This window comes from Hyla sarda, chromosome 9 (genome assembly GCF_029499605.1).
Source record: "Hyla sarda isolate aHylSar1 chromosome 9, aHylSar1.hap1, whole genome shotgun sequence".
Lineage (NCBI taxonomy): Eukaryota > Metazoa > Chordata > Amphibia > Anura > Hylidae > Hyla > Hyla sarda.
The window spans coordinates 130,320,562-130,346,204 of record NC_079197.1 but is presented as its reverse complement, the minus strand read 5'-3'; the positions used below and the strand labels follow the sequence as shown (position 1 = coordinate 130,346,204).

General features: G+C 42.8%; 1 protein-coding gene across 2 annotated transcripts in view; it reads left to right on the top strand.

The window, feature by feature from the left end:
- The window catches only part of DOCK11 (dedicator of cytokinesis 11), a 428,541-nt gene that overhangs the window by 33,905 nt on the left and 368,993 nt on the right, over window positions 1-25,643 (top strand). The window contains exon 1 of one of the 2 annotated variants that reach the window (XM_056539359.1): window positions 3,963-4,193. The exons of the other annotated variant lie outside the window; for it this stretch is intronic. Within the exon in view, the coding sequence (XP_056395334.1) occupies window positions 4,092-4,193 (102 nt within the window). The 5' untranslated portion in view covers window positions 3,963-4,091. Of the gene's footprint in view, window positions 1-3,962; window positions 4,194-25,643 lie in introns of those variants that run through there. 2 annotated transcript variants of the gene reach the window in all.

Sequence of the window (25,643 nt, the reverse complement as noted above, 5' to 3'; positions counted from 1 at the left end):
TGGCTCCCGACCACGGGGACGGAAGATCGTGACGTCACGACTCTGCCCCCGTGTGACGTCATGCCCCGCCCCCTCGATGCAAGTCTATGGGAGGGGGCGTGACGGCTGTCAAAATGCAGGAACATGACGGTAGTGTGAAAGAAGACTTTTTTTTTCCAAAAAACAAACACCAAAGAAAAACACTGAAAATGCCTTACAACTTTTTTAGGGTTAAAAAATGCTCGTGGCCAGATGTTAGCTGAAAGTCAATAGGGATTGATGAAATGCCAAACTCGCTTGTTTTTTTTTCTGCCGTTTTGAGCTCAGTGGACATTTTGCTAAATTGCAGCTTGTTGACACTATGGCATTTTTTGGACAAAATGTTGGAGTTTCTCTTCCACAGAAGCCTATACGAGGGGAAAAATGCCATAAAAAATGCTGTGTATGTATAGTATTAAAGGGGTTATCCAGGAAAAAACTGGCTCAACTGGCTCCAGAAAGTTAAACAGATTTGTAAATTACTTCTTTTAAAAAAATATTAATCCTTTCAGTACTTATGAGCTGCTGAAGTTGAGTTGTTCTTTTCTGTCTAAGTGCTCTCTGATGACACGTGTCTCGGGAACTGTCCATAGTAGAAGCAAATCCCCATAGCAAACCTCTTCTACTCTGTGCAGTTCCCGAGACAAGCAGAGATGTCAGCAGAGAGCACTGTTGCCAGACAGAAAAGAACAACTCAACTTCAGCAGCTGATAATTATTAGAAGGATTAAGATTTTTTTTAATAGAAGTAATTTACAAATCTGTTTAACTTTCTAGAGCCAGTTGATATATATAAAAAATTTTTTTTTCCTGGAATACCCTTTTAATGTGTTTTTATGGCTTTTCTCCCCTATTTCTTCCATAGAAAGCCTTGATTTACATGATGAAAGAATCACATGACTTATGATAAAAATGCAGGGCAAAAAAACTGCAAAGGACAAAAAGGCAAAACTAAAACCCCACTATTGTTAAAAAAAACTAATAACAGGCAGTTTTTGGTTGCGATTTTCAAAACCGGACGTTGCCTTTTCCCAGTCAGACCGGCGCTGAATCTCATTCATTTAAATGCGCCTACCTGAGTCAGATTTTTTTTGCCTGACTGAAAATCGCAGCATACCATGGGATACAGCAGCTGCCGGTTATAAAATTTCCCAGACAGATCTTGAAAATGTGGTGTGAATGCACCCTTACACACGTGACCAAGAAATGTGTATGATTTGTTAATGAAATGTTAAAGGATTAGTCCAGTGGTGAACAACTTATCCCCTATCCTAAGGATAGGGGATAAGTTGCCGATCGCGGGGGTCCAACCGCTGGGGCCCCCTGCGATCTCCTGTACGGAGCCCCGACAGCCCGCGGGAAGGGGGCGTGTCGACCTCCGCACGATGCGGCGGCCGACACGCCCCCTCAATACAACTCTATGGCAGAGCCAAAGCGCTGCCTTCAGCAATCTCCGGCTCTGCCATAGCGATGTATTGAGGGGGAGTGTCTGCCGCCGCTTCGTGCGGGGGTCGACACCCGCTATCTGGCCGGAGAGCCTGGCCCCCGTACAGAGAGATCGCAGGGGGCCCCAGCGGTCGGACCCCCGCAATCTCAAACTTATCCCCTATCCTTAGGATAGGGGATAAGTTTTTCACCACTGGAGTACCCCTTTAAGGTGTGACGCAACCATGAAGCACCAAAAACAACAACACTTGTGGGTTGCAGTTTGCACTCCTCTACTTTACAAACAGAAACCTACAAACATAAAAAGGTGCATGTAACTGCCACTTGCTTACTACCTGTGATTTGCTCTTTTTTTTTCTTTTTCTTTTTTTTACAGGTCGCAGCAAAATCATGCCTTTTTTTTTACTTGACATCACGCATGAAGTGCCAACTTAGATAATAAAAACATTAGAAGCATTGCAATTTAAAAGAGGTTATCCAAGATTAGACAAACATAGCTGATTTCTTCTAAAAACATCGCCACTCTTGCCTTCAGGTTGTGTGTAGAATGGCAGCTTAGTTCTACTGAAGGGAACAGACCTGAGTTGTAATACCAAACATAACCCAGTGCGCTTCCACCTGTTGTAGTTTTGCAACAGCTGGATGCAAACTGTCCTAGCATATCCAGACAGCAAATGTTTCCCAGCCAGTTTGCCTCCAGCTGTTGCACAACTACAACTCCTAGCACAGTGTTTCCCAACAAGGGTGCCTCCAGCTGTTGCAAAACTACAACTAGCACAGTGTTTCCCAACCAGGGTGCCTCCAGCTGTTGAAAAACTACAACTTACAGCATGCCCGGACAGCCTAACGGGCATCCTGGGAGTTGTAGTTTTGCAACAGCTGGAGGCCCCCTGGTTGGGAAACACCGTCATAGCATGTGCAGACAGCCAATGTTTCCCAAACAGTGTGCCTCCAGCTGTTGCACAACTACAACTCCTAGCACAGTGTTTCCCAACCAGGGTGCCTCCAACTGGTGCAAAACTACAACTTGCACAGTGTTTCCCAACCAGGGTGCCTCCAGCTGTTGCAAAACTACAACTCCCAGCATGCCTGGACAGCCTTTGGCTGTCCGGGCATGCTGAAAGTTGTAGTTTTGCAACAGCTGGAGGCACCCTGGTTGGGAAACACTGTCCTAGCATATCCAGACAGCAAATGTTTCCCAACCAGGGCGCCTCCAGCTGTTGCAAAACTACAACTCTCCACATGCCTTGACAGCCAAAGGCTTTCCGGGCATGCTGGGGGTTGTAGTTTTGCAACAGCTGAAGGCACCCTGGTTGGGATGCAACAGCTGGAGGCACCCTGGTTGGGAAGCACTGTGCTAGGAGTTGTAGTTGTGCAACAGCTGGAGGCACACTGGCTGTGAAACATTGGCTGTCTGGATATGCTATGACGGTTTTTCCCAACCAGGGTGCCTCCAGCTGTTGCAAAACTACAACTCTCAGCATGCCTGGGAATGCTGGGGGTTGTAGTTTTGCAACAGCTGGAGGCACCCTTGTTGGGAAACACTGCTAGTTGTAGTTGTGCAACAGCTGGAGGCACACTGGCTGGGAAAAATTGACTGTCTGGATATGCTATGACGGTGTTTCCCAACCAGGGTGCCTCCAGCTGTTGCAAAACTACACTGTTCGGGCATGCTGAGAGTTGTAGTTTTGCAACAGCTGGAGGCACCCTGTTTGGGAAACACTGTGCTAGTTGTAGTTTTGTAACTGCTGAAGGCACCCTGGTTGGGAAACACTGTGCTAGGAGTTGTAGTTGTGCAACAGCTGGAGGCACACTGGCTGGGAAACATTGGCTGTCTGGATATGCTATGACTGTGTTTCCCAACCAGGGTGCCTCCAGCTGTTGCAAAACTACACTGTTTGGGCATGCTGGGAGTTGTAGTTTTGCAACAGCTGGAGGCACCCTGTTTGGGAAACACTGTGCTAGTTGTAGTTTTGCAACTGCTGGAGGCACCCTGGTTGGGAAACACTGTGCTTCGAGTTGTAGTTGTGCAACAGCTGGAGGCACACTGGCTGGGAAACATTAGCTGTCTGGATGTTATGACTGTGTTTCCCAACCAGGGTGCCTCCAGCTGTTGCAAAACTACACTGTTTGGGCATGCTGGGAGTTGTAGTTTTGCAACAGCTGGAGGCACCCTGGTTGGGAAACGCTGTGCTAGGAGTTGTAGTTTTTCAACAGCAGGAGGCACCCTGGTTGGGAAACACTGGGAAAACCCATTTATAGGAAACCTGCAGGAAGTTATCAGTAAGAAATGTCATGTGACCATTCTATCATTGAAATTCCCCTTGATAAGAAAACTTCCTTCAAGCTCTCTCCATAGAGGAGCCCTATGTGCCCACTCCCTGCCCGGCAGCATCCTCCTCCTCCCAGCCCTGGCACAGTGTCTGTCTCCGTCCTGGCTCAGCCTCTTCTCATGATGATGATGATGATGATGATGCTCCTCTGACTGTGCAATTAAAGTGACAGCAGCAGGAGGAGGAGGAGGAGGAGCAGCGTCGAGGAGAGTGCGGGAGAGCGGAGTGTCACACAGCAGCCGACCCTCACTGGCACACGGAGACCCTGGCACTTCTCTGTGCCTCATTCTGCACCATGGCTGAAGTCAGAAAATTCACCAAGAGACTCAGCAAGCCCGGGACAGCGGCAGAGCTGAGGCAGAGTGTGTCTGAGGCAGTCCGGAGCTCGGTCATCCTGGTGAGTGCCCATCTTACCCCTCAGCCTCCCCCAGGGGCAGGGTACCCGGCTATGCTCACGTGCTGTGCCCCTCATAGAGGCTGCACAGGGGCCCCGCTCCCCACCCTCTGCTGCGCCTGACATGAGGAGATGGTTGTACAGGAAGTTTGTAGCAAGATGTGGTTACAATGTATCCGCCAGACACAAGTTCTCACGTCTTCTCTATATACTGAGGGCAGATCTGGTGGGGGGTACAGGGTGATGGGGGCATCTCATGGTCACCCTTCTGGCCTCTTCTCCAGAGCAGGGACACCTCTTTGTTGTTGCTGGTGGATGGAGGAAGCCACACCCTGGGCTGAGGAGATGCTGAGCTGAGGAGATGCTTGTACACTCAGTGCTGGGGCTCAGGGTGCAACTTTTCCCACCATAGTGGTCTCCAAACTGTGGACCTCCAGCAGGTGCAGGGTGGCTGTCCGAGCATGCTGGGAGTTGTAGTTTTCGCACCACCTTTTGCCTTCAAGGGTAAATGGGGTCATCATGTGTTCGGTATTTTGAAAGCGGACTAAGGGTGGGTTCACACCATGTTTTTGCAATACAGTTCCTGTATCAGGTTTTTGATTTAAAAAAAAAAACGGATTCCTCAAAACCTGACTAAACTGTATCAAAACGTGTGTACAAAGTTTTATCTGTATACGGTTTGAAAAATGATGTCCGGTTGCATCAGTTTTTTAAGAAAAAAAAACGTATACGTTTTGAACTTTTCACTCCATTATGAATAAAGTTTCATTGAAATTTCAAAGTTTGATTGAAATTCCAAGAAAAAAAACTGTGCAAAGTCAAAAACCGTATGGTAAAAACCGGATGGAACCATAAGCACATACAGTTCTGGACAGTTCCCATTGACTCCCATGTTAAAAAAAAAAAAAAAAAGGTATACGGGTTAATACGGTTTTTCGCCCAGACCAAAAACCGTGGTAGGCCACGGTTTTCTGCCCATGAAACAAAAAAGTTAAGAACCGTGTGGTGTGAAAAACGGAGACAACCGTATACAATATGGTGCATATGGTTTCGAATGGAAAGTCTATGGCCATGGTTTGCTGTACCGTTGCATACGTTTTTTATTTTTTGTTTTTTTTAAACGTATTCAAAAACTGTATAGAAAAATTGTGGTGTGAACCCACCCTTACACTAATTTTTTGTCTGCCCAGTTCCCATCTTTCTGGCAGACTAACAGGACTCCATTTACCGTAGCACAGCGGCTGTGTGAACATACCCTTAGAGAGGCAAGTGAGGACAGAGCAGTATTCCTCATGAAGGTGACGCATAAGACAAAGCTGAGGCAGGAAATAAAGACCAGGGGACTTATACAGGGCCCCATTGAGTCACATAGTGTGTGCCCTCCCCCATCCCTCCCCACTATAGAGGTTGACTACTTTACTAAAATGGTGCCTGGAAGGCAGTTAACCTTACATGACCCCAGTGCCAACTCTTATGGGGGAATGTATTATTTCTTTAGGCGGCGCGGAGTGGCTAGATAGCACTAGTTTTTTGCTGCTAATTTTGCACACAAAACTCCCTAAAACTAATTTTGCACAAGAAAATGTTACACAAATTCCCCAAAACTATTTGTGCAATTTCAGAGCGTGTGCCAAAATTTTGTGAAATTCTTCCACTATACGCTGGTGTTAAAGGGGTATTCCAGGAAAAAAACATTTTTTTTTATATATATCAACTGGCTCCAGAAAGTTAAACAGATTTGTAAATTACTTCTATTAAAAAATCTTAATCAGTACTTTCAGTACTTACGAGCTTCTGAAGTCAAGGTTGTTCTTTTCTGTCTAAGGGTATGTTCACACTATGGAATTCTTGCGGAATTCCGCGAGCGGAATTCCGTGCTGTGAACATAACATTGGTGTGAATGGGTCTCCGCGAGACCCGTTCACACTGCGGAATTTCTGCGGCGGACAATTCCACCGCTGAAATTGTTCTGCGCAAGGAAAGAACATGCTCATTCCTTGCATGGATTCTGCGAGCACTCCATAGCCGTCAATGGTGACGGCTCAGTGCTCCGCGGCCCTAGCGCCGAGGAAGCTTCGGCGGCGGCCGCCAGGCGGAATCTCTGCGCGCGGAATTCAGCGAGTGGAGATTCTGTGTGAACGAGGCCTGAGTGCTCTCTGATGACACGTGTCTTGGGAAATGCCCAGTTTAGAAGATGCTTTCTATGGGGATTTGCTTCTAAACTGGGCGGTTCCCGAGACACGCGTCATCAGAAAGCACTTAGAGAGAAAAGAACAACTCAACTTCAGAAGCTCATAAGTACTGAAAGGATTAAGATTTTTTAATTCTGTTTAACTTTCTGGAGACAGTTGATATATATATAAAAAAAAAGTTTTTTCCTGGTAACCCCTTTAACCCCTTAAGGACACATGACGTACTGGAACGTCATGTGTCCACTCCCGATCTATAACGCGGGGCCACGGCGTGGCCCCACGTCATAGCGGTTCGGGCCCGGCCTCTAACAACGGCCGGGACCCGTGGCTAATAGCGCGCGGCATTGATCGCTGTGCCGCGCGCTATTCACCCTTTAGACGCGGCGTTCAAAGTTGAACGCCGCGTCTAAAGTGAAACCGAAAGCATGCCGGCTAGCTCAGTGGGCTGTTCGGGATAGCCGCGGTGAAATCGCGGCATCCCGAACAGCTGACAGGACAGCGGGAGGGCCCCTACCTGCCTCCTCGCTGTCCGATCGCCGAATGACAGCTCAGTGCCTGAGATCCAGGCATGAGCAGTCATGCGGCAGAATCATCGATCACTGGTTTCTTATGAGAAACCAGTGATCAATGTAAAAGATCAGTGTGTGCAGTGTTATAGGTCCCTATGGGACCTATAACACTGCAAAAAAAAAGTGCAAAAAAAAAGTGAATAAACATCATTTAACCCCTTCCCTATTAAAAGTTTGAATCACCCCCCTTTTCCCATAAAAGAAAAAACACAGTGTAAATAAAAATAAAAATAAATGGTATCGCCGCCTGCGGAAATGTCCGAATTATAAAAATATATCGTTAATTAAACCGCACGGTCAATGGCGTGCGCGCAAAAAAATTCCAAAGTCCAAAATAGTGCATTTTTGGTCACTTTTTATATCATGAAAAAATGAATAAAAAGCGATCAATAAGTCCTATCAATGCAAAAATGGTACAGTTAAAAACTTCAGATCACGGCGCAAAAAATGAGCCCTCATACCGCCCCATACACGGAAAAATAAAAAAGTTATAGGGGTCAGAAGATGACAATTTTAAACGTATAAATTTTTCTGCATGAAGTTATGATTTTTTCCAGAAGTGCGACAAATTCAAACCTGTATAAGTAGGGTATCATTTTAATCATATGGACCTACAGAATAAAGGTAAGGTGTCATTTTTACCGAAAAATGTACTACGTAGAAACGGAAGCCCCCAAAAGTTACAAAATGGCGTTTTTTTTTTCAATTTTGTCTCACAATGATTTTTTTTCCCATTTCACCGTAGATTTTTGGGCACAATGACTGACGTCATTACAAAGTAGAATTGGTGGTGCAAAAAATAAGCCATCATATGGATTTTTAGGTGCAAAATTGAAAGAGTTATGATTTTTTAAAGGCAAGGAGCAAAAAACGAAAATGCAAAAACGGAAAAACCCCGGTCCTTAAGGGGTTAAATTCCCCTCAAGATACTAAAAAATGGCACTAGAAAGAAAAGTTTGGCGCCATGTACACTTTCTACCTTCAGAAAGTTGGGTGAAGGGTGTTCAGCGAATATACGCACTGGCATGGCAGCAAGGGGGTTTTTGACTGTATATTGGCACCTGATAGCGTGTTTGTGTGGCAGATTGTGTGATGAGTTGGGAAGGTGCTTTAGACCTCCCCACCTTATAGAATACACCCCAGCCAAAAAAATTCTTCCTTTTCTCATTTACTACAAAATATACAGAACCTAAGAAGGTTTCATTAAAAGGGTTCAACCACTATGTCACTAGGATTTGATGGATCTGATCACAGGGACTAACAAATGGCGGCAGCGCTGATAAATAACTTTCTAATGCGTACACCAACATGCCTATTCTTATGTGCAAGAGCATAGACATACAGTGATCCCTCAACTTACAATGGCCTCAACATACAATAGTTTCAACATACAATGTTTTTTTCTTGACCATTGTAACTTGAAACCAGACTCAACATACAATGTACAGACATTCCAGATCTGTGAGACATGTCGCAACTGGAGGAACTGACCAATCAGAATGGGCATTTTACTGGTAAATCACCTGTATTACTGAGGTGCAAGCACTGACTGGTGTCTGGTAGCGCCCCCTACAGTACAGGGAGGAACTACAAGTTCTGTACTATTCCTTACCTGTGCCAGGGTTAGCTGCTCCTTTGGACACCAAGTAAGGGCGGCTCCATTTGGGACACTGTGTGTACTGTATAGGAGGTATAGGTGTACTGAAGAAGCTCCTGTCCTCTACATAAACCATTGTTTCCCAACCAGGGTGCCTCCAGCTGTTGCAAAACTACAACTCCCAGCATGCCCGGACAACCAACGGCTGTCCGGGCATGCTGGAAGTTGTAGTTTTGCAACAGCTGGAGGCACCCTGGTTGGGAAACATTGACATAGACAGTGATTTACAGCTCCCAGCAGAACTTTCTTACTTTTATATGTAAGGATTTGCTTTATCTATATTCGTTATCTACTTATTTTTCTTTAATCCTCACTTTTTCCTATTTTTGGATGACATTTTGGTGCCTTCAGAACCAATTACCAGGTTTCCATAGAGTTCTGGTCTCAACATACAATGGTTTCAACTTACAATGGTCGTCCCAGAACCAATTAATATTGTAACTTGAGGGACCACTGTACAGTAGAGATGAGCGAACTTACAGTAAATTTGATTCGTCACGAACTTCTTGGCTCGGCAGTTGATGACTTATCCTGCGTAAATTAGTTCAGCTTTCCGGTGCTCAGATGGGCTGGAAAAGGTGGATACAGTTCTAGAAGACTCTTTCCTAGGAATGTATCCACCTTTTCCAGCCCACCGGAGCACCTGAAAGCTGAACTAATTTACGCAGGATAAGTCATCAACCGCCGAGCTGAGAAGTTCGTGACGAATCGAATTTACTGTAAGTTCACTCATCTCTACTGTACAGTGATACACCGATATTAAACATAAGGCCTGTACATGGAGGGAACAGAGAAAGAAGACAAAATATTTACCACCCATCCTCATGGCCAAATCTAAATAACAAACAAAAAAAATAAAACATTCTGCAGCCAAGCGTTGTCCCTGTAGTCCCCACCAAGTGTAGTCCTTGTTGCTAGGCTACACATTTGGGTACTCCCCAGCCAACAAAAAGCATTAAAGGAGTACTCCAGTGGAAAACTATTATTATTATTATTATTATTTTTTTTTTTATGAACTGGTGCCAGAACGTTAAACAGATTTGTAAATTCCTTCTATTAAAAAAATCTTAATCCTTTTAGTACTTTTTAGCGGCTGTATGCTACAGAGGAAATTCTTTTCTTTTTGAATTTCTTTTTTGTCTTGTCCACAGTGCTCTCTGCTGACACCTCTGTCCATGTCAGGAACTGTCCAGAGCAGGATAGGTTTGCTATGGGGATTTTCTCTTGCTCTGGACAGTTCCTGATACGGGCATCAGGTGTCAGCAGAGAGCACTGTGGACAACACAAAAAAGAAATTCAAAAAATAAAAATTTTCCTCTGTAGCAAACAGCTGCTAAAAAGTACTGAAAGGATTAAGATTTTTTTCATAGAAGTCATTTACAAATCTGTTTAACTTTCTGGCACCAGTTCATTTAAAAAAAAAAAAAGTTTTCCACCGGAGTACCCCTTTAAGTGTTATTCATGCAAAAACTTTACATTACATTACATTAACAGGGACTAACATCATTCCATGCAGTCATACTTAGGCCTCTTTCACACTATAAATTCATCTGTTTTAAAGACCCATTTTAATGTTCCGTTATGAAAACCCTTAAAATCTGCCCTTACAAAATCCCATTATAGTCTAGAATATAGATTTTTTACATTATCCGTTTTAAAACTTCATAACCCGTTATTAATAACGGACATTATTTTGTGACAGGAGAAAGAATGGACCCCCTGCGATCTCTTGTACCGGGCCCCAGCAGTCTGTGGGAAGGGGGCGTGTTGACCACCGCACGAAGCAGCGGCTGACCCCCCCCCCTCTCAATACAACTCTATGGGAGAACAGACTTCAGCAATCTCCGGCTCTGCCATAGTGCTGTATTGAGGGGGGGTGTTGGCCGCCGCTTTGTGCAGTGGTCGACACACTATCTGGCCGGGGAGCTGGGGCCCCGTATGGGAGATCGCGCGTGGGTGGGGTACACTACTTTAACACGCTGGACTACTCCTTTAACGCTCTGTAGTGTACTGTATTTAGACCTGTATTACTATATTTTGTACATTTTTCATATGTTTCTTTATGTATGAAAATTTTATAAAACCTTAATAAATAGACAGTTATAGAAAAAATAGAAATACTGTTACACTGTTCTGGCTGAGGTATGAAATATAGGACAGGGTCATCTTTTTCCGCCTTTAGTCAGCACCAGAAAAACCACCGATAATCTGCCACCAGCTCCTCCCTCTGCTCCTTGACTTAAATCAGCTTCTCCTTCGCCATCTAGAAGGAAATTGTTATTATTATTATTATTATTAGAAGGAAATTGTAGTCTGAAGTTGCAGGAGCACTGGGTCCAAACCAAAGTGCAGGAGACAAGCTACACAATTACTGGATCAGTTACAAAAGATTTTATTTTAGATAACTTGATTTAACCCCTTAAGGACTCAGCCCATTTTCGCCTTAATTTTATTTTTGCATTTTTGTTTTTGTTTTTTCCTCCTCGCCTTCTAGATTCATAGCTCTTTTATATTTCCAATCCCAGACCCATATGAGGGCTTGTTTATTGCATGACCAGTTGTACTTTGTAATGACATCACTCATTTTACCCTAAAATGTATGGTAAACAACCCCAAATATGTTTGTGTAAGGGAATTTAAAAACAAAAATCATTATTTTGCTAATTTGGGGGGGTTTCATTTAGCGTTGTACACTTTACAGTAAAAATGACATGTTTTCTTTATTCTCTGGGTCAATACGATTAAAATGATACCCATGGTTACATACATTTGTATTATTGTACTGCTTTCAAAAAAATCTCAAACTTTTTTTATTTTTTTATAAAATCAGTTTGTTTAACCCGATAACGACCATGGACGTCTATACTCATCCAATGGCCATTACCGGGGTATGACACGGGCTCCCGACTCGAGCCCACGTCATACCGGCCGGCCCCCAGCTGATTCCTGTAACCCTTTAGATCGCCGCTGTCAAAGTTGACAGCGGCATCTAAAGGTGCCTGTATTCAGTCCCTGGTGGTCCAGTGGGGTGTATTGCCCCCCCGCAGCGTGATCGCGGGGGAGCGATCCACTACTGAGGTAGCCTGAGGGCTTACCTCTCCTGCTGCGGCAGCTCCGGTGCTCTGAATGATAAAGCCTGGCAGGGCCAGGCTTTATCAATCGAGCGCAGAGCACGCAGATCATTGTGGTTTTATGAAACCACAATGATCTGTATGAGGAATCTAATGACTCCTCCTAAAAGTCCCCTAAGGGGACTAAAAGTGTAAAAAAAAAAAAAAAAAAGTTTAAAAACACACACATTACCCCCTTCCTTATTAAAAGTTTAAATCACCCCCCTTTTCCCAAATTCCATATAAAAAATATGTAACCATAATAAAAATAAACATATGTGGTATCGCCGCGTGCGTAAATGTCTGAACTATAAAAATATATCATTAATTAAACCGCACGGTCAATGGCATACACGCAAAAAAATTCCAAAGTCCAAAATAGCTTATTTTTGGTCACTTTTCATACCATAAAAAGAGGAATAAAAAGCGATCAAGAAGTCCGATCAAAATAAAAATGGTACCGATTAAAACTTCAGATCAAGCCCTCAAACCACCTGTACGCGGAAAAATTAAAAAGTTATAGGGGTCAGAAAAGGACAATTTTAAATGTATAAATTTTCGTGCATGTAGTTATGATTTTTTCCAGAAGTACGACGAAATCAAACCGATATAAGTAGGATATCATTTTAATCTTATGGACCTATAGAATAAAGATAAGGTGTAATTTTTACCGAAAAATGTACTGCGTCGAAACAGAAGCCCCCAAAATTTACAAAATGGTGTTCTTTCTTCAATTTTGTCGCACACAGATTTTTTTTTCCATTTCGCCATAAATTTTTGTGTAAAATTACAGATGTCAATACAAAAAATTACTGATGGTGGCACAAAAAATAAGCCCTCATATGGATTTTTGGGTGCAAAATTGAAAGGGTTATGATTTTTAAAAGGTAAGGAGGAAAAAACGAAAGTGTAAAAACAGAAAAATGCTTGGTCCTTAAGGGGTTAAAATTGCCCTATTTTGACCACCTTTCGCTTTCTTATTTTTCCGTATTCAGGGATGTGTGAGGGCTCATTTTTTGTGCCATGATCGGTATTTTTTTTTTATACCACGTTTGCTTATATGTGACTTTTTGATCGCTTTTTGTAAAAAATTTTTTTGCACATTGATGTGACAAAAAAGCAGAAATTTTTGATTTTTTTTCTTTTTTTTTACGTTTACGCTGTTCGCCGTAGGGGATCATTAACATTATATTTTTATAGTTTGGACATTTACGCATGCAACGATACCAAATATGTTTATTATTTATCTTTTTTTTAATGCTTTTTTGTATTAATATGGGGAAAAGCAGTGATTTTAAACTTTATTGGCGAGGGGCTTTTTCAAAATGTTTGCTATAAATAGCCCCTATGGGGACTTAAAAAGTGAAAACATTAGATTGCTAATACTGTTCAGTGCTATGCATAGGGCATAGCACTGATCAGTATTAATAGTGATCTTCTGCTCTGGTCTGCTGGAAGGCAGATCAGTGCAGAAGACCCCGGAAGATGTACGGAGGCAGGTGAGGGGACCTCCATCCGCCATCTTGGCTGATCTGATCCCAGCAGCAGTGCAGCGGGTGATCATATCAGCCATTATAAGTTCTGCACTGCCGCAGATGCCATGATCTGTATTGATCATGGCACTTGAGGGGTTAAAGGACAACTGCAGCTATATGACACTTATCCCCTATCCACAGGATAGGGGATAAGTGTTTGATTGCGGGGGGTCCGACCGCTGGGAACCCCCTCGATCTCCCTAACGGGGCACCGCCATTAGCGCTCATGGTGACGTAGCATCGACCTAGAGGTCGACGGTGACACCCCGTCTCCTCCCCGTCCCCATACAGTTCTATGGGGGAGACGGGGAGGCACAAACGCTGCCTCCCTGCCTCTCCCATAGAGATGTATGGAGGAGGCGTGCCGGCTGCAACGTCATGCTGCGGCTGGCACGCCCCCTGCACGGGACAGCCGCGGCCCCTTACAGGAGATCACAGGGGGTCCCAGCGGTCGGACCCCCCACGATCAAACACTTATCCCCTATCCTGTGGATAGGGGATAAGTGATAATCACACTGCAGATGTCCTTTAATGGCAGACTGATGTCCGACATTACCGGCGGGTCCGCAGCTGCTGACAGCCGCCTGGAAACGCCGGGAATGAAGCAAGTGCAGCTCCTGCTCTTGTGTCACAGCCACCCCGTAAATGTATGGCGCATGTCCTTATGGAGTTAATTCGAGGGTTCCATGATGATTATATGGACATCCTAATAGTAAATACTTGTATAACTATAAAATCTCATTACATCCCGTGTGTACATTCATGTTATGTGTTCCTGATGTCTTATTTATCCACAATACAGTGTTGTATTTTTGCGATATCACATAAAACGAAATTAATACTCACATACTACTATTGTTGGTGGCTCATAACATCATGTGCAATATGGCTCCATAGAGCCTCCACTTTAGATCCAAGCGTGATGTCTTGTGAACAGAAAATCCTCAGATACAGTGAATGTTACATTTAGTTGTACCTGCATGACATAAGTATTTATATAAGCAGCAGAGAAGATTCCAAAAAAGGGCATTAGATGTTATATAACTAGTTCTGTACTGCGCTGTTTGACCTCTGAATGGCATAACTATTAGGCTTGTTTCACACTAGCAAATTACTCCATTTAGCAAGTTCCGTCTCTAGTTCCGTCCTAAAATCAGCTGTCACCGGCAGTAACCAAATCCTATACGTCCGTTAGAAAATCCCATTCTAGTCTATGGGATTTTTCTAATATCCGTTTTAATCCGTTATAGTTTGTTATTGATAACAGACGTTATTTTGTGACGGAAGATAATACGGCAGAAAATAGTTCATGAACTGTTTTCTTCCGTGCTATCTTCTGTCACAAAATAACGTCCTTTATCAATAACGGACTATAACGGATTAAAACGGATATTAGAAAAATCCCATAGACTATAATGGGATTTTCTAACGGACGAATAGGATTTGGTTACTGCCGGTGACAGCTGATTTTAGGACGGAACTAGAGACGGAACATGCTAAACGGAGTAATTTGCTAGTGTGAAACAAGCCTTAACATTTTAGGTCCCTTATTCTTTCTAATACTTAATGTAGGAATTCATCTAATAAGTGTGGTCAAATCATGGTCTGTTGCTGGAATTACCATGAAAATGCACAAAGCGGTAGCACAGAGCTTTCCCAACTTTTCATGTTGGTGACACCCTTTTTAGACATGCATAGTTTTGTCGTGCCTCATTGTACCACCATTGGTTTGTTAAATGACTTGATACTAGTTTCCAGTATCAACCTAACAAATGTGGCTGCTATCCACTGTGCCATTTCAGACCCCCCTCCTCTTTATCACTCCCTGTGCTATTTCATCCCACTTTGATCTCCCTTGTGCCATTGTTTTCCCCCTTCATCATTCTCTGTGTCACTTCATTACCTCTTGATAAAAAGTTAATAAAGATCATTAACCCTTTCCCTAATAAAAGTTTGAATCACCCCCCTTTTCCCATAAAAAGAAAAAAACTGTGTAAATAAAAATAAACATATGTGGTATCGCCGCATGTGTAAATGTCTGAACTATAAAAATATATAGTTAATTAAACTGCACGGTCAATGGCGTATGCGTAAAAAAAATCAAAAGTCCAAAATAGCGTATTTTTGGTCACTTTTTATACCATAAAAAAATGAATAAAAAGTCTGATCAAAACAAAAATGGTACCAATAAAAACTTCAGATCACGGCGCAAAAAAATTAGCCCTCATACCGCCCCATACATGGAAAAATATAAAAAGTTATAGGGGCCAGAAGAGGACAATTTTAAACGTATAAATTTTCCTGCATGTACCGTATATGCTCAAGTATAAGCCATATAAGCCATTTGCTGTCCGGACATGCTGGGAGTTGTAGTTTTGAAACCTCTGGAGGTCCGCAGGTTGAAGACCACTGCGGCCTTAGTCATCATCCAGCCCCCCCCCCTTTTGTTTTGTACTCACCCCCCCTCAACAGGAAGTTAGGGTGAGCTGGTCCGGGCCATCTATGCTGCCATCCGGTGGGGATGGTTAGTCGTTGCGGGCTGTCCATTTTCACCGGGGGGCCCTCTTCTCCGTGCTTTGGGCCTGCCCCGGACTAGTGACGTTGCCTTGACGACGACGCACAGGGACGTTCATGCGCAACGTCCCTGTGCGTTGTCGTCAAGGCAACGTCACTAGTCCGGGGCCGGGCCCAGAGCGGAGAAGAGGGCCCCCCCGGTGAAAATGGACAGCCCACAACGACTAACCATCCCCACCGGACGGTCCCTGCAGCAAAGATGGCCCAGACCAGCTCACCCTAACTTCCCGCCGAGGGGAGGTGAGTACAAAACAAAGGGGGGGGGGGGGCTGGATGATGACGAAGACCGCAGTGATCTTCAACCTGCGGACCTCCAGAGGTTTCAAAACTACAACACCCAGCATGCCCGGCATGCTGGGAGTTGTAGTTTTGTATCATCTGGAGGTCGCAGGTTGAAGACCACTGAGAAGGCATTGACAGGCGAAGAGTTCACTCGAGTGTAAGCTGAGGGGAGCGTTTTCAGCACAAAAAATCGTGCTGAAAATCTCGGCTTATACTCGAGTATATACGGTGATTTTTTTCAGAAGTTCGACAATATCCAACCTATATAAGTAGGGTATCATTTTAACCGTATAGACCTAAAGAATAAAGATAAGATATCATTTTTACCGAAAAATGTACTGCATAGAAATGGTAGCCCCCAAAAGTTACAAAATTGCATTTTTTCTTCCATTTTGTCGCACAATGTTTTTTTTTTCTGTTTCGCTGTAGATTTTTGGGTAAAATTACTGATTTCATTACAAAGTAGAATTGGTGGCGCAAAAAATAAGCCATCATATGGATTTTTAGGTGTAAATGAAAGGGTTATGATTTTTAAAAGGTAAGGAAAAGAAAACAAAAGTGCAAAAACAGAAAAACCCCCGGTCCTTAAGGCGTTAACCCCTTAACGACCACAGACTTAAATGTACGTCCTGGTGCGGAGGCACTTAGCGCACCAGGACATACATTTAGATTCTGTGTATGACCGCGAGCATATTTGGTATTTCTGCGTGCGTAAATGTCCGAACTATCAAAATATTATATTAATGATCCACTATGGTGAAAGGCATAAACGTACATTTTTTTTTTAAGTCCAAAAATGCTGCTTTTTTGTCACATTTTATTCCCAAAAAAATTATAAAAAGTGATCTAAAAGTTTTATATATGCAAATGTGGTATCGATTGAAAGTACAGATGATGGTGCAAAAAAGAGCCCTCATACCGCCCCTATACGGAAAAATTTTAAAATGATAGCTGGTCAAAATAGGGCGATTGTAACAGTCACGTTTCAGTAGACTGGAACACTGATGATAGTGGATCCGCTGGACCTGTGTGGTAGATGACTCAGACCGTACCAGGGAGCAGAGTCTAAGGTGCTGCTGATTTTTACTAGAGCCCTCCGCAAAGCGGGATAGACTTGCTGCCGCAGGCGGCACCCAGGTTGCTACCCCTGGCATGGCTCGACCACACAGGCCGCTGAGGATATTTGAGACACAGATGGGATAAGGCAACTCGTGGTCAGGATAGGAGAAGGTCAGGGCTGGCGGCACAGTAGCGTAATCAGGAATGTAGCAAGTGGTCAGTAGGCAGGCGGCAAAGGAGCAAGGTCAGGTCACAGAGCAAAGGGAATGATACACGGCAAGGCAACTCTCAGGAACGCTTTCTCTCAGGCACTAGGGCAACAAAGATCCAGCAGGGAAGTGTGGGAGGTGGATGAATTTATCAATGAGCCACAGGTGTTACTTCACTAATGTGCACACTGGCCCTTTAAATCTTAAAGCTCCGGCGCGTTCGCGCCCTAGGGGACGGGGACACGCGCGCCGGATCAGAGAGGCGGGGGCAGGAGAAGCACCAGGTCCGTGATGGGCTGGCATTCGCATGCGGGCGCGTCGCACGATGCGAATCCCAGCCTTGCCGGCAGCAGCAGGTAACGGGACCATGCGCTCATGGCAAGCGTGTGCGGCAGGAGCTCATAAAGTAACAGCAATTTTATATTACTGATTTCGTACAAAAAGTTTTATATTTTTCTACCGCTTAAAAAAAAAAAAAAATTCTAGCCATGGGTATCATTTTAATTGTATTGACCCACAGAATAAAGAACACATGTCAGTTTTACTGTAAAGGGTACAGTGTGAAAATGAAACCCTCCAAAATGTGCAAAATTGTGGTTTTCATTTAAATTTCCTCCCTAAAAAATATTTTTTTGGGTTTGCCGTAGATTTTTGGTAAAATTAGAGGTTTCATTACAAAGTACAATTGGTCATGTCAAAAACAAGCCCTTATATGGGTCTGTAGATGGAAATATAAAAGAGTTATGGATTTTAGAAGGTGAGGAGGAAAAAACGAAAAGCAAAAATAAAAAATGGGCTTGATCCTTAAGGGGTCAATGTCACTCTAGCTAAGTCGCCCCTGATTTAAAAGTTTTTACATTTTGTTTTTAATTTTTTTACTGACAGTGTTTACATGATGCGATCACATTGCTGGGTCATGTGATCATATGAACTTGCAAAAAATGTGTTCTGTGAATGGCTTTGCTGTTATGCTGATCATATGACCCAGCAATGTGATTGCATCATGTAAACACGTTTTGCAATACTCACTAACCCACTTCTGTTTCATTTCATTGTTTCAAGTCATTTCCTTTTTTTTAGTGCTTTCATATAGTCTTTGATAAAATGTAAAACATTTCCTAGTAAAGTATCTAGATACAACATTACTTTTAATCACTTGTACATATTTTTAAAGGAGTACTGTGGTGCAAAACAATTTATTTCCTTACTCCTCCTACACGACTCCTTACTCCTTTAGTTATTTGCACATTTATTGGCTAATCACTGGCCCTATTACACAGCCTGTTCAGCTTAATGGAAGACCCTGTTAACCCTTTGCTGGTGTATTGGGGCAATATTCCTGCTAAACTAAATTCAATTAAAAAAAATAAAAAAAATAACATAATACTCCAATAATTACTGGAAGGCATCAGGCACATTGTGCAAATGCCATCTTCAGCTTTATGCTCAATGGCACCTTCATGCAATTTTACATCAAAGTTTACCATTGCATGAAGATGGAGGTACCATATGCATACACATTTGTAATGGTGGCTAAAAATAGAGCCCGAGACCCTTAACCCCTTAACGATGCAGGACGCAAGTCTACGTCCTGGTGAGGTGGTACTTAACTCACCAGGACGTACATTTACATCCTAGATATAACCGCGAGCATCGGAGTGATGCCCGGATCATGCGCGACAGGTCCCGGCTGCTGATAGGACCCGCCGGTAATGGCCAGGGACCCGCCGGTAATGGCCGACATCCGCGATCGTGCAGATGTCCGCCATTAACCTCTCTGATGCCATGATCAATACAGATCACGGCATCTGCAGCATTGCGGACACTAAAATGGATGATCGGATCACCCACAGCGCTGCCGTGGCGATCCGATCATCCAGAATGGCAGACGGAGGTCCCCTCACCTACCTCCGCTGCCTTCCACGGGTCTTCTGCTCTTGTCTGCGATTGAGCAGACCAGAGCAGAAGATGACCGATAACACTGATCAGTGCTATGCTCGATGCATAGCACTGAACAGTATCAGCAATCAAATGAGTAAAAAAAGTTTTTTAAAAAAGTGAAAAAATTTGAAAACCCCCCTCCCCCAATAAAAACGTAAATTGTCCCATTTTCCCTATTTCACACCCAAAAAGTGTAAAAAAAAAAAAAAAATGTATATACATTTTTTGTATATACATTTTTGCGTAAATATCCGAACTATTCAAATATCATGTTAATGATACCGTACGGTGAACGGTGTGAACATACAAAAATACAAAAAAAGGCCGAAATTGCAGCTTTTTTTTTTTTATAACATGTTATTATTCACAAAACAATTGATAAAAAATGAATTAAGAGTTTTATGTAAGCAAATATGGTATCAATAAAAAGTACAGATCATGGCGCAAAAAATGAGCCCTCATACCGCCGCTTATACGGAAAAATGAAAAAGTTATAATTTGGTTACATTTGGTTAAACGTCCTAATTTGGTTAAATTTGTTTTTTTAAGCGCAACAGTAATAGAAAATTATGTTATCATGAGTATCATTTTAATTGTATTGACCCAAAGAATAAAGAACATATGTAATTTTTACCGTAAATTGTACGATGTGAAAACAAAACCTTCCAAAATTTGCAAAATTGCGGTTTTCTTTTTAATTTCACCACACAAATAGTATTTTTTTGGTTGCGCCATACATTTTATGGTAAAGTGAGTGATGGCATTACAACGGACAACTGGTCGTGCAAAATTAGTCTGTGGATGGAAGTATAAAAGAGTTATGATTTTTTGAAGGCGAGGAGGAAAAAACAAAAACGTAAAAATGGGCTGAGTCCTTGAGGGGTTAAATACCTCCTAAAAATAACAGTGTATTTGCATAATTCACACACAACCTGTATGCACATAGCCAACACAATATTATCAAAACCAAAGAGACCAACAATCCCAGAGATCTATATGCTGGTAAACATGCGAGTAAACAAATGGCCTGAAGGATTATTAGTAGATCTCCCTGTGTGTTACAGATGGAGAGCACATTACTCTCCTTTCTATAAGAGAGGATCTGTATTCTCCTCTCTTCTCCCACCCAAGGTCACAGGAGGCTGATCGGGGGCAGAAATGACTGTCTCTTACTGTTGTCACTCGCAGCTTCATATTAGTCAAACAATTGTCTTAAACGATTTGTGTAGTTTCAGTTTACGCAAATGTCTTGTTCAATTTTGATATCAATCCCTGTCTGTATGAACTACTAGGGCAGTGTTTCCAAACCAGGGTGCCTTTAGCCATAGCAAAACTACAACACTCAGCATGCCCGGACAGCTAACAGCTGCATGCTGGGAGTTGTAGTTTTGCAACATCTGGAGGCACCCTGGTTGGGAAACACTGCATTAAAGGGTTTGTGCAGCGAAAAGTTACTTGTCCCCTATCCACAGGACAGGGAATAAGTGCTGGGACCCCCGCAATCTCCTGAACAGGCCTGGCTCTCTGAGAGGAGCACGTACTGGGGACAGCACGCGCTCCATTCATTTATATGGAATGCACTCGGGTCTCTTAGGTGCTCCCATAGAGAATGAATGGGGACGGCACGTGCTCCTCACAGTCGTCGGACCCCCATGATCAGACACTTATACCCTGTCCTGTGGATAGATAAGTTACTTTTCACTGCACAACTGCACAACTGCACAACCTTTAATTAAGTATATGATTGCTCAGAGCTACCCTTTATAAGCCAAGTATGGCAGCCTGCAGTTTCCCCCTGTCCATAGCAGTTCATTAGGTAGGCTACAATATACTAAGCATTTGTTTCCTTGAAGGAACCCCTTTTACCTTAAAGGGGTACTCCGGTGGAACATTTTTTTTAAATCAACTGGTGCCAGAAAGTTAAACAGATTTGTAAATTACTTCTATTTAAAAATCTTAATCCTTTCAGTATTATCAGCTGCTGTATACTACAGAGAAAGTTCTTTTCTTTTTGAATTTCTTTTCAGTCTGACCACAGTGCTCTCTGCTGACACATCTGTCCGTATCTGGAACTGTTCAGAGCAGGATAGGTTTGCTATGGGGATTTGTTACTGCTCTGGACAGTTCCTGACATGGACAGAGGTGTCAGCAGAGAGCACTGTGGTTAGACTGGAAAGAAATTCAAAAATACAAGAAGCTGTGGAGCATACAGCAGTTGATAAGTACTGGAACGATTAAGATTTTTATATAGAATTAATTTACAAATCTGTTTAACTTTCTGGCACCAGTTGATAAAAAAAAATGTATTCCACAGGAGTACACCTTTAACATTTACAGCACCCTAAAATGTGTTTAGACAATTGTTTGTTCAATGTCAGCTCAACCTACCTGTATCTAATGTGTATGGCCAACCTAAGGGACTATATTAAAGGGGTAGTCCAGTGGTGAAAAACATATCCCCTATCCTAAGGATAGGGGATGTTTCAGATCACGGGGGGTCCGACCGCTGGGGCCCCCTGTGATCTCTCTGAACGGGGCCCTGGCTCGCTGACCACATAGTGGGTGTTGACCACCGCACGAAGCGGCAGCCAACATGCCCCCTCAATACATCACTATGGCAGAGCCGGAGATTGCCAAGGCAGCGCTCCTGCTCTGCCATAGAGTTGTATTGCTGGATAAAAGAAAAAAGACAAGAAAATTGCGCAGCAATGTGCCGTTACTCTGGTGGGGTAAAGGAGCAATGAAAGGTGGTCGGAGTCTGCTCACCTGGGGATGTTGCACTGAGATTGCCAGATCTATAAGAGCCGTTTTCAAGGTAATTAGCCGGGGTGCAGCCAGGAGCTGTCCCCTCCCGAGTATGTCTCAGGTCGGTCAGGCAAATTGAGGTAGGATCCACATTTGTGGGTATGAAAAGGTGCTCCAATCTGCGCTTCTCCCGTAATTTCCAAGGAAGGAGGTCAGTTCAAGAAGAAAATACTTGGACCATCGAGTAGTGGAAAAACCAGTAAAAATTTTTATTCAAAGAAAAGCGCTAGGACTACGCGTTTCGAGGGGAGGGACCCCCTCTTCATCAGGTTGGTCAATTCATCACAGTGTCATATTTATATGCAAAAAAAGACCGCGAAAAATAGCGGTATAGTCAATGTACATCAAGATTCAATCAAATATAAAAACTTACAACGAGTACATGTAGTCAAGATTAAAATATATCTATAACCAAGAACAATTGTATACAATATAATACTGCCACACATTGTACCCTGAATATAATACTGCTATACACTGTACCCACTAAATATAATACTGCTATTCACTGTACCCACTAAATATAATACTGCCCCCACACTGTACCCTGAATATAATACTGCCACACACTGTACCCACTAAATATAATACTGCCCCAAACTGTACCCTGAATATAATACTGCCACACACTGTACCCACTAAATATAATACTGCCCCACACTGTACCCTAAATATAATATTGCCACACATTCTACCCTGAATATAATACTGCTATACACTGTACCCATTAAATATAATACTGCCACACACTGTACCCTGAGTATAATACTGCCACACACTGTATCCACTGAATATAATACTGCCACACACTGTAACCTGAATACTGCCACATGCTGTACCCTCTAAATATAATCCTGCCACACACTGTACCCACTAAATATAATACTGCCACACACTGTACCCTGAATATAATGCTGCCACACACTGTACCCTGAATATAATACTGCCACACACTGTACCCTGAATATAATACTGCCACACACTGTACCCACTAAATATAATACTGCCACTCACTGTACCCCTGAATACTGCCACACACTGTAACCTGAATATAATACTGCCACACACTGTACCCACTAAATATAATACTGCCATACACTGTACCCACTGAATATAATACTGCCACACACTGTATCCACTGAATATAATACTGCCATACACTGTAACCTGAATACTGCCACATGCTGTACCCACTAAATATAATTCTGCCACACACTGTACCCACTAAATATAATTCTGCCACACACTGTACCCTGAATATAATGCTGCCACACACTGTACCCTGAATATAATGCTGCTCCACACTGTATCCACTGAATACAATACTGCCACACATGCATGCACATCTTATATACATATACACCCCCTCTTATCCTCTGTGTCCTCATCACCCCCATAACCCCCCGCCAAACCTCTCCTCATCATTACTATAACTCCCCCCACCTCTCCTCATCACTACTATAACCAGGAGGGGTTATGGGGGGGGGGGGGGGGTGATGAGGAGAGGTGCACCTCTCATCACCCCCATAACACCCTCCCCTGCACCTCTCATCACCCCCATAACAGCCCCCCTGCACCTCTCATCACCCCCATAACACCCCCCTGCAACTCTCATCACCCCCATAACACTTCCCCTGCACCTCTCATCACCTCCATAACACCCCCCCCATAACATTCCCCATAACACCCCTGCACCTCTTATCACCCCATAACATCCCTGCACCTCTCATGACCCCATAACACCCCCCCCCCCACACACACACACACACACACCTCTCATCACCATTGTAGTCCCCTTACCACCATACAATCCCCCGGGCCCCCCGCGCCAGTTTACTTACCCTGCAGGGTATCGTTGCAGCGGTGTGCCCGGTCGCTACAGGATGGACAAGCACCGGCTCTGCTCGGGGCCCCCCACAGCCAGCTCGGGACCCCAAGCAATTGCTTGGTTAGCCGGTCTGGTAGCGATGAGCCTGCCCATATTAGAGACATTTTTGCAATGAATACAGTATAATTCATATGCTTTTCTGTACTCTATCCTCTCCCCAGGCCCCCTGTTACTCTTTCTATCTCATTCTCCCTGATTTACAGGTGACGTCTACTCTTAGTCTGGGTTCACATCACGTCTTTCAAGTACGGTTCCCGTATACGTTTTTATTATTGAAAACGTATGGAACCGTATTGAAAACCGTATACATAGACAAATAATTGAAAATCGGTTGCGGATGGTTTGCTTGCAATACGTTTTTTTTCCCATACTCAAAACTGTGGTTCACCACGGTTTTGTCTCCGGTTTAAACCGCACTGCAACCGCATAAATGGATGTCAATGGGAAACGCAAAGTATACAGTTCCAAATGGGAAAACCGTATACGGTTTTTACTTTGCACATGCACATTTGCATCCTAAAGTTAACATTTTTAAAAATTCATTTATTTTTTATAACATTTTCAAAAACATATGTTCTTTTTTTATATTAAAAGCAGACGGAACCGTATGCAATTTTAAAAACAGTATACGGTTAAAAAAATGCATATTGTTTACTTTTTCCCATACTCTTCCATCTTTTTTTTTGCCATACGATTTTCTTTAAGAAAAACGGATTGAATACAGTATGGCAAAAACGTGATGTGAACCCAGCCTAATTGTTTACTTTTCTTTTTCTACACTATGTGGCCTAGATCGCAATTAACCCCTCAGGGATAAATGGGACTCAGCCCATTTTCACCTTAAGGACTCGTGCATTTTCGTTTTTTTCCCTCCTCATCTTCTAAAAATCATGACAGGTTCAATTTTGCACCTACAGACCCATATAAGGGCTTGTTTTTTGTGTCACCAATTTTACTTTGTATTGATGTTACTTATTTTAAAACATAATCTGTGGTGAAACAAAAAAAATGATTTGTGGGGTGAAATGAAAAAATAAATGCAATTTTGCAACTTTTTAGGGCTTCCTTTTCTACACAGTGCACTTTTTGGTAAAAATGACACCTTATCTTTATTCTGTAGGTCCATATGGTGACAAGAATATCCAATTTATGTAGGTTTTATTTATTTTACTAAAATTTGTATATTTAAAATTGTCAAATTCTGACCCCTATAACTTATTTTTTTTCCGCGTATGGGGCTATATGAGGGCTCATTTTTTGCGCCGTGGTCTACAGTCTTAATCGATACCATTTTTGTTTTGATGGGACTTTTTGATCGCTTTTTATTAATATTTTTATGGTATATGAAGTGACCAAAAATGCACAATTGGTATTTTTTTTACCTGTACGACATCGAACATTCGGTTTAGCTACCCTCATATTTTAATTGTAATTGTTCGGACATTTATGTACTCGGCGGAACCACATATGATTTTTTTTTATTACATTATTTTATTTAAAAAATTGGAAAAAGGGGGGTGATTCAAACTTTTATTAGGGCAGGCTTATTCACATTTATTCTCTAATTTTTAATTTTTTTACCACTTTTTACTTTTTTTTTTTCTTAGCCCCCCTTAGGGGCCTATATCATAA